Here is a 12,319-nt window from a genome sequence, read left to right as displayed (position 1 = left end):
AAAATACTCACCCGAGGATATTTTCTCAAATATCTTCAGATAGAGTAGGAGGAGGGGAGAGAGGGAGAGAGAGAGAGAAATATCAGTGTGAGAGGGACACACAGACTGGTTGCCTTTTGCACAACCCCGTCCAGGGCCGGGGATAAACCACAACCAAGGTACATGTCATTGGCCAGAATTGGTCCACGGGCTGATGCTCTACCACTGACCCAAACTGGCCAGGATGAGAAAAAGAATTTTTATAAAAGTCTCTAGGAATCAAGACATGGTTGCCTAGAGTAGTTCTGGCCAATCCCGCCTATTTTTTGCTTAGAATCTTATGGGAGGTTGAAGGGCAAAACAATTAAATTGGTTGTGGGGTGTGACTGAGAATAATAAGATTTCATCAGTGACTTCTGTCTTCTTTTAATTTTTTTATTAATGATATTAAATGTTTATTTTTTGACATAAAATATGATTGTATATTAGTTTCAGGTGTATAGCATGCATAGTGGTTAGACATTTATATACTTTATGAAGTGATTCCCCCTGACCTGACACCATACATAGTTATTACAATATTATTGACTCTATTCTCTATGCTGTACTTCATATCCCTTTGATCATTTTGTAACTACCAATTTATAATTTTTAATCCCTTCACCTTTTTTTCACCCAGTACCCCTACCCCCTTCCCATCTGTCAACCATCAGTCTGTTCTCTGTATCTATGACTTTGTTTCTGTTTTGTTTGTTCATTTATTTTCTTCTTTAGATTCCACATATAAGTGAAATTATATGGTATTTGTCTTTCTCTGTCTGACTTATTTCACTGAGCATAATACTCTTTAGGTCTACTGATGTTGTTGCAAATGATAAGATTTCACCCTTCTTATGGCTGAGTAATATTCCTTTGTATATACATACTGTCTGTTCTTTATTTAGTTGTCTACTGATGGGCATTCTTAGGCGGCTTCCATAGCTCGGCTGTTGTAAATAATGCTACAGTGAACATAGCAGTGAATACATTGTTTTCCAATTGGTGATTTTTAATTTTCTCTACTTATATTTCTCCTCTACAGATGTTAAAAATACTGTGTCTGAATTTATCAAATTTGAGATCTCCTTCAACGTGTACATGTTCCATGGTGGAACCAACTTCGGTTTCATAAATGGGGCCACAGATTATGGGGAGCACAGAGGTGTTGTCACCAGCTATGGCAAGTGATCGGGGTTTGGGCCCCTTCCAGCACAGGTGGTCCTGGAGCTCACCAGAGGAGGCCAGAAAACATATTCTGGCTTTACTGGGTTCTTGACCTATAATTTATGCTGAGTATTGATTTTTTCTATCTATTTTTCTTGTTTCTGTGCTGTTCATAATGCTCCCAACAGGCTGTCATTGCAGTAGATGGGGCTGCCCATGACCTGAAGTCTTGCTTCTCTCATCATGTGCATTGATCTCTTGACTTGAACCTTCCAAGAGAGACAGATTACAAATGGTGATTGCTGTAGGGCATCAGTAGACACAGATACACAGTCCAGATTGAGGGAAGAAGAGAGTGTCCCTTAGCAAGTGAAACAGAGGACGAGCCCAGTGTGACAGCCGCCTCAGATCCACAGGAAGGTGGTGGGGAATGTTCCTAGATCGGCATCAGTACCCCAGCCTCGCCTGGGATGGACCGGGCCAAGGGTGGAGCTGGTGTCTTCTGCCTCCCTCTGGTGGCTCGGGCCATCTCGTGCCTGAAGTGCTGAGACAGGGTCTGCTGTGCAGGACTGCCTGGCCGGTGACAGTGCCCTGTGTCTTTCAGACTATGATGCTGTGCTGACAGAGGCCGGGGACTACACCCAAAAATATTTCAAGCTTCGAAAGCTCCTGGGATCCGTCGTAGGTACTTAGCAACCATTTTACTTGAGGCCTGGCCCTCCTCACGTATTGGAAGGGCGAGGAAAGGGAAGGATTCCCCTATGGGCAAAGCTTAATGAAATGTTTCAGAGCAAGAGTCACTTAAGTTCAAATCCTGGTTTCCCCACATAAAAGCTCTGTGGTTTTGCACGAGTGTTTTTAAGCCCTTTCAGCCTCAGTTTCTTCCCCCAAACGTGAAGACAATGATAGTCTTCTCCTACCATGATTGTGAAAATTAAGTTTCTATTCGTAAAGCTCTTCATATGATGTATAGCATAATCACCTTTCTATACAATAGCAAAAAATAATTCTGTTTAATTTAATTTATTTAAATAATGTTAATTAACCATCTACTATGTGCTAGAACCTTAGTGTGCACTGGTGTTGCCCAGAGGTGTAAAGCAGAGCTCTTGCCCCTGTGAGCCTTCAGTCTGTGTGGCCGACACCACCTGCTCAGGGTGTGCTGTCAGCCATCTGTGTGAACAGAATGGCTCTGACTTAGTTCTTGACAGTTCCTCATCACCCTTGGAGAAGTATAGCCATGTACCAGGGTAGGACCCGTTTCTCATGCTGGTCCTGGGCTGCATGACTTCACGGGTAGGGAGGGGGAGGCTTGCAGAAGTCAGTAGTTAGTTCAGGCACTTCTTGCCCCGTGGCCCATTTTCATTGCAGCGTTGCCCCTGCCCCCCTTACCCAAGCTCACCCCGAAGGCTGTGTACCCTCCTGTGAAACCATCTGTTTTCTTGCCGCTGTGGGATGTCCTGCCGTCCTTAGATGAGGTGAGCTCTGCCGGGGCACTGGACTGGGGGAGAGGAGGCCGTGGGCCACAGAGTGGAGAGTCTTTCAAGGGCTTTTTATTGAACGTGTGAAAACGAATTCTCTGCGTTTCGTCCCAATTTAGAACTATGGGGTAGGACCCACAACTCCTTCCTGATGGACTATGAAGGGGCTTGAACTTGAAGAATGAGTGGGGGTGGGGAGAGAGGCAGGATATTAGAGGATCACATTTCCCAGTTCAGATGAGCCCATCTGGTGAATGCTTTTGTGGGGCCTGCGTGATCCACACGGGAAAGGCTGCTGAGCTAGGAACTATGAAATTGAGTTTCTGAATCTTCTTCATCCACTATGCCAACTCAGGGAAATGCCACAGGTCCTGCTCTCTCTTTAAAATTAGACTACCGGCCCTATGTTAAAGAAAAGGTGGAAATTGTTTGAAAAATGTCAGCTCTTGAATTCATATTGATTTTACCTCTTCTATCACCATTTTAGATAAAAAGAAGTGCCTGCCACATTGTAGGTGCTAAATAAATGTTTGTTTAGTGCAGTATTCTTTGTTGATTTTTTTGTTGTCTGTTTTATTTTTCTATTTATCTTCAGATACAGTGAGAGGGAGGGAGGGAGAAAAAGAGGGGGGGGAGAGAGAGAGAAACATGGATGTGAGAGAGACACATCGACTGGTTGCCTCCTGCATGACCCTGACCAGGGCCAGACGAACCACAACTGAGGTACGTGCCCTTGGCTGGAATAGAACTCGTGACTCGTTGGTCTGCAGGCCGACGCTCTAACCGCTGAGCCAAACCAGCCAGGGCTGGTGCATTATTCTTTATTCAACTTAAGTTATGTTAGAACACAACTTATTTACTTTGTTAATTCTCATGATTACAGCAGTTGTGCCCTCTACTATGCCCCCCACAGTCCCTGAGTTTCCTGGTCAGTGCAGATATAAAACATTATCACATAGTATCGGTTTCAGCATTTCTCCTCTGAAGAGCTTTGGGGATCATTAGGAGGTACAGTAAAAAAGGCGGGTCTTAGGAGGAAGGATCCTGACTTCTCATCACCCTGGTCCTGTCTCTGCCGTGTCTCTCACAGCCAGTCATAGCTCATCAACCAGTCAACATGGAGAATCTTCCCATAAACAATGGGAGTGGTCAGTCCTATGGGTTTGTGCTTTATGAGACTTTCATCTGCTTTGGAGGTTACCTCCGTGCTAATGTTCAAGATTCAGCACAGGTAGGGGCCAGCGGGCTGTCTATGGAGGTAAGAAGGACATGTAGCCTAACTTTTCTACTGGGGAGGGTGGTCAGTCACTGGTCAACTTTACTGTGTAATAGTATGTTTAAGCACCTGCTATGTGTGAGACATTGAAAATATGAAGTCAAACCAAAGAGACTTGCTTTCTGCTTTATCATAACCTAAGTCTGTTGGGGCCTCCCTGTCCGCCTCCAGCCATCTGTGGGCACCAAGGCTGGTCTCTTCCTTTGTGATGACCTCCTCCCTAAACCAGAGCCTCTCTTCTCCTTTCTTCAGGGAGGCCTACCAGTCTGACACCAGCTCTTCTTTTGCAGGTGTTTTTGAATGAGACAAATATAGGATTTCTGAATGATGTTGATCAGAAGTTGAATATTCCTGAAATCAGGGTATGTAGTTCAAGAATCTAGATGCTGCCCTAGACCTCCAACTCAAATGCAAGCACCACCTGATTCTGAGATAGACTGCCTCTTTTCTGTACCACTGCCCTCTGGTATCCCTTGTCACTTAGAGTCCCAGCAGGAAGTGCTGTTTAGAGCTATCAGCACAATGGCAGCTCCAGGCCCAGATGTACCAGTAGCTGTAGTATACATGTTTCAGTGAAACGGAATTTCCCCATTAAGCCCCGAGTCAACCATCAGCCATTGGTCAGGTCTCTGTCGAAGGCACAGCAGAGTCTCTCCGCCTTCCCTAAGGCCGACCAGCGGAAGGAAGGAGAGACTGAGTGTGGAATAGGAACATATGGGCCTTAAGAGAGAAGGAGAGCCGCTGGTTCGGGAGCGTCCTCATCTCTCACTTGCTTGTCTTTCTACCTGGGACTCAGAGGCAAGAATGGGATCTAGAGTACACCCCCTGCATGACTGTAGTTTCCATGAACTGCTGGGTCCCCAACAGGAATGTCAACTTCTAAGGATCCTGGTGGAGAATCAAGGACGAGTCAATTATTCATGGAAAATTCAAGGCCAGCAGAAAGGTGGGCTCTGGGCCTGAGAGACAGGCTGTCATTTCTCTTCATGGTTACTTGGAACGAAGACTGGGGCTGTGTTGGGGCTGGGCGGGGAGACGAGCCACGTAGGCCACGGGAGACTTAGGTCCCAGGACCGAAGGTGCAGACTCCTTCCCGCTTTGTTGTCCTGCCTCCTTCAGTTCTCCAGAGCAGGGAAGTGGGGAGGTATGTTGGGTGCCGGCTTGTCCTGGAGCAGGATCTAGGCTCATTTTGGGAATTTCAGAAAAAGCTCTGATAATAGTAGGGAACTTCCTCCATAGGATGAAAACATACAACAAGAAACCTGCAGTCACAGCAAGTCAGACAAGTGTTTGCCCTCATGGCTGAACCTTTGTCACAGGTGTATGCAGTCTGCATTTCTTTGTCTAGACACAGAATATCCAGTGCCTAATGGTCTTCTCTTCCCTTCCTCCCGCTCTCAGGGATAGTTGGACCTGTTACCATCAATGGGATTATCCTGGAGGATTTCACTATTTATTCTCTGGAAATGAAAACGAGCTTTTTTGAGAGGTATGTTCCCACTTAACTCCCAGTAGATGCTTGGAAGGATCAGGGAACTCAGAGACTTCAAAGTCTTCACTTTGCAGATAAAGAGCGCAAGATTCAGAGACCTGAAATGATGTACTCAGGATTGTAGTCTTTAGAATCAGGACTGGACTCCTACAAAAAGTCTCCTGTTTCTAACTTGAACGCTTCTAGTCTTCTATGGCCCAGTGAAACAGAATCCTAGTCCCTGCATGGGAGGTCTGGGTTCCATGCTGGGACTAGAATTGGGAAAGGGCTCTTCTCTCCCTCAAGGCTGTGCCCTTTCCCCAGGCTCCGCGCTGTCCCCTGGAGGCCCATCGCAGACAGCCATCCGGGCCCTGCCTTCTATCTCGGCACCTTGGAGGCTGGCTCTTCTCCCATGGACACCTTCCTGAGCCTGTCAGTAAGTGAGCAGCCCTTCTCTCTGGTTTTTCCAACACCTACTCTTTCTTTTTAAAATGCATTTTATTGTTTGTTTTTCTTTTGTTACACCTATTTTTTCTTTTCTCCCTATGAACATTTTATTTATTTATTTTAATCAATTATTTATTTTTGTTACAGATGTCTCTCCGTTTTTCCCCCATTGACACCCCCCTCCCGCCCCGCCCCGCCCCGCCCCCATGGCATTGTTGTCTGTGTCCTTTGGTTATGCATATATGCATATAAGTTCTTCGGTTTATCTCTTCCCTGTTCTTTCCTAAAGAGTCCTGGAGCAAAGCCATAGTGTTCTTGGCCAGTATACTTCCCTTTCTTCCTCACCTCCAACCAAGCTATCCAACACCTCTCAATGCTTCTAATTTATCATTGTTCAAAAATTGCCAGAGGGGAGTGGTATTGAGGGGCTAGGTGGAAAGGGGAAGGGATTAAGAAGTACAAATTGGGCCCTGGACGGTTTGGCTCAATGGATAGACTTTAGAGCGTTTGCCTGAAGATCAAAGGGTCTTGGGTTCGATTCCGGTCAGGGGCACATCCCTCGGTGGCGGTTTGGTGCCCAGCCCCTGGTTGGGTTCGTGCGGGAGGCGATATGTCTCTCTTACATCGATGTTTCCCCCTCTCTCTCTCCCTCGCACTCTATATGAAGATAAATGGAAAAGTATCCTTGGGTGAGGATTTAAAAAACAACAACAAATTGGTAGATACAGAATAGTCATGGGGATGTAAAGTACAGCATAGGGAACACATGTAACAACTATGTATGGGGCCAGGTGGATACTTGAAATTTTTGGGGAACCACTTTGTAAATATATGACTGTCTAACCGCTGTGCCGTACACCTGAAACTAATATAGAATAATATTGAATGTAAACTGTAATTGAAAAAAAATCAATCTACCTGTTTGGGAAACTTTTGAAATTCCACTAAAACCTGTCTCCTATAAACCACTTTCCTTGTAATTTCAGAATTGCTTTTAGTAATGTAACAATTACTCATCCTCCTACCCATATTAAAATTTTTAGTGATGAAAAAATGATATATCAAAACACAATGGAAAAAATCAAATAACAACAAGCTGTAGAGAGCAAAGGGTGGAAGTTCTTCAAACTCACCTACATTCTTTTTTTAAAAAAAAAAAATATTTTTTATTGGTTGTAGAGAGAGAGAGATAGAAACATCAATGAAAGAGAACATTGATTGGCCTCCTCCTGCATGTTCCCCACTGGGGATCTGGCCCACAACCTGGGCATGTGCTATGACCCAGAATCGAACCGGTGACCTCTCGGTGCATGGGTCAACGCTCAACCACTGAGCTACACCTGCCAGGCTAAAGTTTACCTATGATATCTTTTCTATTGTTTTATTTTCCAATGTCTTTGTATTTTAGATTTTTTTTTTATTATTATTTCTTCTTTTTTTTATTTTTTAAATTTATTTTTGTTACAGATGTTTCTCCTTTTTCCCCCATTGACACCCTCCTCTCCCTCCCTCCCCACCATGGCCCCAGTTTTATTGTCCATGTCCATTGGTCATGTATACATGCATATAAGTTCTGTGGTTTGTCTCCCCCCCACCCCCTCTCCTGAGGATTGTCAGTCTGTACCCTACTTCCACGTCTCTGGGACTACCCTGTTCTTCAGACTGTTATGTTCACTATATTCTACAAATAAGAGAGATCATATGATACTTGTCTTTCTCTGTTTGACTTGTTTTGCTTAGGATAATACTTTCCAGGTCCCTCCATGTCATCTCAAAGGAAAGGCGACCCACTCTATGGGAGAGCATAATTGCCAGTGATACATCAGATAAGGGGTTAATTTCCAAAATATGTAGAGTACTCATACAACTCAACAAAAAAAGACAAAGAACCCAATTAAAATATGGGCAGAGTACCTAAAGAGACAAATGGCAAAGAGACATATGAAAAAAAATGCTCAATGTCACTAATCATCAGAGAGATGCAAATTAAAACGACTGAGGTATCACCCCACACCTGCCAGAATGGCTGCCATCAACAAATCATCAAACCACAAGTGCTGGGGAGGGTGTGGAGAAAAGGGGACTCTAGGACACTGCTGGTGGGAATGCAGACTGGTGCAGCCACTATGGAAAACAATATGGTGTTACCTCAAAAAATTAAAAATTGAACTGCCATTTGACCCAGTGATCCCACTTCTAGGAGTATACCCTAAGAAGCCTGAAACACCAATCAGAAAGAATATATGTACCCCCATGTTCATAGCAGCACTATTTACAATAGCTAAGGTCTGGAAACAGCCCAAATGTTCATCAGTAGATAGGATAAAAAAGCGGTGGTACATATACACAATGGAATACTATGCAGCTGTATTTTAGATTATTTTATTATACATAGCATATAACTGCTTTATTTAAAATCTAGTCCAGCAATGTTTTTCTTTCAACTGAAATATTTCAGAGACTCTGATGAGAGACCATTTTGCAATAATCCTTTTTTTCTCTTCTTGTCTTGTGGATTTCTCTCTTTTTTTTTTTCCCTCTGAGCTTAATTTTGAAAAATTTCTTTTATCTTAATATTCAGCTAATTAATTCTCTATTTAGCTATATTCTCTATTTAGTTTATCTAATCTTCTATTCAAAACATCTGCCAAATTCTTAATTTTTATTATTACATTTTTTTAGTTCTAGATTTTTGTTCTATAACTATAGCCTTTTTTATTTGCAAACTTTTAAATTAAATTTATTAACCCATTAATTACTGGGTTAATGAGATTATATAAGTTTTATGTGTATAATATTATAACACATCATCTGTATGCTGCATTGTGTGCTCATCACCCAAAGTTTAATATTTTTCCATCACCATATATCTGACTCCCTTTACTCTCCTCAACCTCTCCTGCCTTCCCCTCTGGTAACCACCATGTTGTTTCTGTGTCAATGAGTTTTTTTGGTCTGCTTGTATGTTTGTTTTGTTTTTTTCATTTGTTGCTTTCTGTTGTATATCCCACATATGAGTGAAATAATGATTCTTGTTCTTTTCTACCTAAGTGATTTTGCTCAGCATGATATTCTTAAGATTCGCTCATGTTTTTGAAAATGGCAGTATTTCATCTTTATATCTACCACATCTTCTTTACCTAGTTATTCATCGAAAGACACTTGGGTTATTCCCATGTCTTGGCAACCATGAATAATGCTGCAATGAACAAAAAGGGACATGTATCTTTTGAGGAACCTTCATACTGTTGTCCATAGTGGCTGTACCAGTTTACATTCCCGCCAGGAGTGCATGAGTATTTCTTTTTCTCCACAACCTCCTCAACACTTGTTACTTCTTGTCTTATTGATAATAAACCATAGTCTTTTTTTTATAGTTTCCACTTCTCTGTCAAAATTCTAAGTCATCTTTTATCTCTTTTGACATACTAGTTTAATAGACATAGTTATTTCAAAGCCTGTGACTTGTAAATCCATTTTATGTATCTCCTGTGCATCTATGTTTATTGCCTATTGTTCCTCTTCATTTTTATTATATTGTCTCCCTCCCCATCTGCTTGATTATTTGTTAGTTGAGTGCTGGACATTATGAAAAGTGCTAGAAATAATTCAAGGCCTCAGATGATGTCAGAGTATTTACACCCAGTTCTTGAGGTAACTAGGGACACTAGACCTACTACAGTTACAAAGACTGAAATGATTTGAATCAAGGCTTCTATCCAGGGACTGGACTATTTCTAGCTTACTCTTCTCCTAGGGTGTAGCCCCTCAGGTTCCTAACCCAGAGTGTATATTATTTAATAAGGTTCCCTGGTATCCACTTTTTGTTCCTCTAAACTTGTGAGGCTGTGAAAAGTTCTGCTCAGCTTCTCAGCCACTTCTTCCTGAACAAGCAGATGTCTCTAGCAGAGAAACTGCTTCAATGTCTTCTTGTTTCTCAGTTTTCTTCAAGATTTTGGTCCTGTAATTCTTCATTGTATTGCAAACAGACTTGAAAACTGTGTAGCTTTTAAGGCTGTTGTCAGCAGTAGTGTTCATCTCTGTTACTCAGTACTGGAATCAGAAGACTTGCTTTAAAAATCATACGCAGCATTATATATCACAGGGCAGGAACAATAGTAACATTAGCACTGAAAGGTTGGTTCATGTTTTTCTTTGCCATCCCTAGACCAGGTACAACAGGGTAAAACTTCTAGAACCCATCCCCTTGTAAACTCACTTTCACTCTCAGTGCCACGAAGCATCTCAGTCTTGTTCTCCCTCCTCAAGTACCTTAGATTTTACGTTGCCAGTGTGAATCTGTTCCCATGTCTCAAGCCTCCATCCCTTCCAGAACTGGACTTACGGATTTGTGTTCATTAATGGACGCAACCTTGGGCGATATTGGAACATTGGACCACAGGAAACACTTTACCTTCCTGGTGCCTGGCTTCACCCAGAAGGCAATGAGGTGAGTTACTCCCACCCCTGCCTTTATGTGTCAGAAATGTCCGGATCTGCCTTCATCCCTGGAATGCAAAGTGCTGTGTCTTTCTCATCCTGTATCAAATGGGCTCACACTTTCTTACAGTTAGCCTCTCTTTTTTCTTCCTAGATCATCCTGTTTGAAAGCAGTGAGAGTGGTTTTGACATCCAAACTACAAATATACCCAAACTTTAAGACTGCGTTATAACCTATTTTGTGGATTGTTGGAGTTCGTCTACAAGCAGTTTTTCAGGAGGAAGATTTGTGTCTAGACTATCAAATACACTATTGTCTGCAATAGCAAATATGTGAAAATAACATTCAGTAGGGAAACTGTTATGTTTATTGTAGTGTAGCCATATGATGTCTATCTTTAGGCTTAAAAAAGTCTTCATATCTTCAGTGACTAATTTACCTAGTTAAAGCTTAATCCTTAGCAGGTTTTTATTCTCTAATTAAATGTGCCTTTAGGAAGATATGAATAAAATAAAAGTAAGTTGCATTTCTGCTTCTTCATACTCAGTTGGGAGGAAGTGAAGGGTCTCTGGCCTTAGAGAGAGTAAGATTTACTGCTTTCTCCATGCCAGAGTATTGTGTATGCTGTCTGGCAACCCCCTGGTGTGTGTGTGAGTGTGAGTGTGTGTGTGTTTGTGTGTGTAGGAGGGGGGGAATACAGGGAGAGTGAACAATGTCTTCAGGCATTTTCCTGCAGCCTATGTGTCTCCAAGGTGACCTGGTGCATCACATCCAATCAGAGAAGGAACAGAAACTTGGTTATTTGGTTCTGACATGTATGACAGTAAAGCCTGGCGTTGAGCACTCTGTGTCTTCTACGCCTCAGCTACCTGGGTATAGTCAAAGCTCTTAATGATCGTGGACAGATATCAGTGAGATGAGACACACATATGCATGAATAACCCAACCAATTTTTCCAAATGACACCTTTGAAAATGAATCACATTCTTATACTCAAAATACAGCATTTGGCCTAAACTCAAACCAGTGCACTATAATAAAATGTTATGACCCTGTTAGAAATAGTGCCGAAAAGCTTCAAGAATTGTAGCAAATAATCTGGTGTCCAAAGGGAGGAAGAAACCATTTTATTTGGGATGAGGACGAAGGAGTCAGATTGTCGTCTTCTCTGCTAATCTGAATGGCTGGTTTACTGAATGAGAATTCTATCATGTACCTTCACAGATCCTACAGAGAACTTCATTCTCCAGGGCTCTAGACTCAAACCCATGGATAAAATATAGACTCAGAGAAAACCAGAAGTAATAATCGTGAAGATCATGAGAATGTATTGTATTTCAGATGCAATATATGCATCATTTCTAACTTAACGATGCAATTTATCTATTTTGTGGATAAAAACGACAACAAAGTTTAGAGGTGTTTGAATACACATCTCTCTGATTCACACCTCTTATTTTGTTACTGTACCTTAGCTCCATACCTGTGTCAATCTTTTCCATATATGAATGCAAGCTTACTGTCCAGAAGGTACCCTTCCAGTGTGCTTAGAGAAACAAGCTCACAGCTTAGAGTTCTTTACCCAGTAAAAGTGCCTTTCAAAAAACATAAAACAAAATGCAGAACTTTCAGACAAACAAAAGGCTAAGAAATTTTGGTATCAAAATATCCACACACTAACCCTGGCCAGTGTGGCTCAGTTGGTTGGGCATCATCCGTGCACCAAAATGTTGCCAGTTCAATTCCCAGTCAGGGCACGTGCCCAGGTTGTGGGCTCAGTTCCCAGTGAGGGAGGGTGTGCAGGAGGCAGCTAACCCATATTACACTTTCACGTTGATATTTTTTAAAAAGAAAGAGAAAGATCCACACACTAAAGGAAATTCTGAAGCAGCCTTTCTCAACTGGGTTCCATAAGAGAATTAAACGTTACAGAACATGTCTTCAGGGATTAGTTTCCTATCGTATCATTCTAGCTGCACATTAGGGAAGTTAATTTATTGCAAACTGAATGCCTTAAGGAC

The 12,319-nt window shown here is 42.3% G+C and overlaps 1 protein-coding gene across 1 annotated transcript in view; it reads left to right on the top strand.

The window, feature by feature from the left end:
• The window catches only part of GLB1L3 (galactosidase beta 1 like 3), a 33,975-nt gene extending 23,458 nt beyond the window's left edge, over positions 1-10,517 (top strand). Inside the window, exons 11-20 of the mRNA XM_036277253.1 lie at positions 1,061-1,198; positions 1,787-1,867; positions 2,554-2,660; positions 3,754-3,894; positions 4,230-4,301; positions 4,807-4,885; positions 5,341-5,428; positions 5,735-5,846; positions 10,191-10,307; positions 10,452-10,517. Coding sequence (XP_036133146.1) covers positions 1,061-1,198; positions 1,787-1,867; positions 2,554-2,660; positions 3,754-3,894; positions 4,230-4,301; positions 4,807-4,885; positions 5,341-5,428; positions 5,735-5,846; positions 10,191-10,307; positions 10,452-10,517 — 1,001 coding nt within the window. The remainder of the gene's footprint in view (positions 1-1,060; positions 1,199-1,786; positions 1,868-2,553; positions 2,661-3,753; positions 3,895-4,229; positions 4,302-4,806; positions 4,886-5,340; positions 5,429-5,734; positions 5,847-10,190; positions 10,308-10,451) is intronic.
• Positions 10,518-12,319: the final 1,802 nt, after the last annotated feature.

The sequence above is a fragment of the Molossus molossus genome, unplaced genomic scaffold (genome assembly GCF_014108415.1).
Source record: "Molossus molossus isolate mMolMol1 unplaced genomic scaffold, mMolMol1.p scaffold_m16_p_22, whole genome shotgun sequence".
In the NCBI taxonomy this organism is placed as follows: Eukaryota; Metazoa; Chordata; class Mammalia; order Chiroptera; family Molossidae; genus Molossus; species Molossus molossus.
Note: the sequence above shows the minus strand (reverse complement) of the source record. Positions and strands in the feature narration are given on the sequence as shown.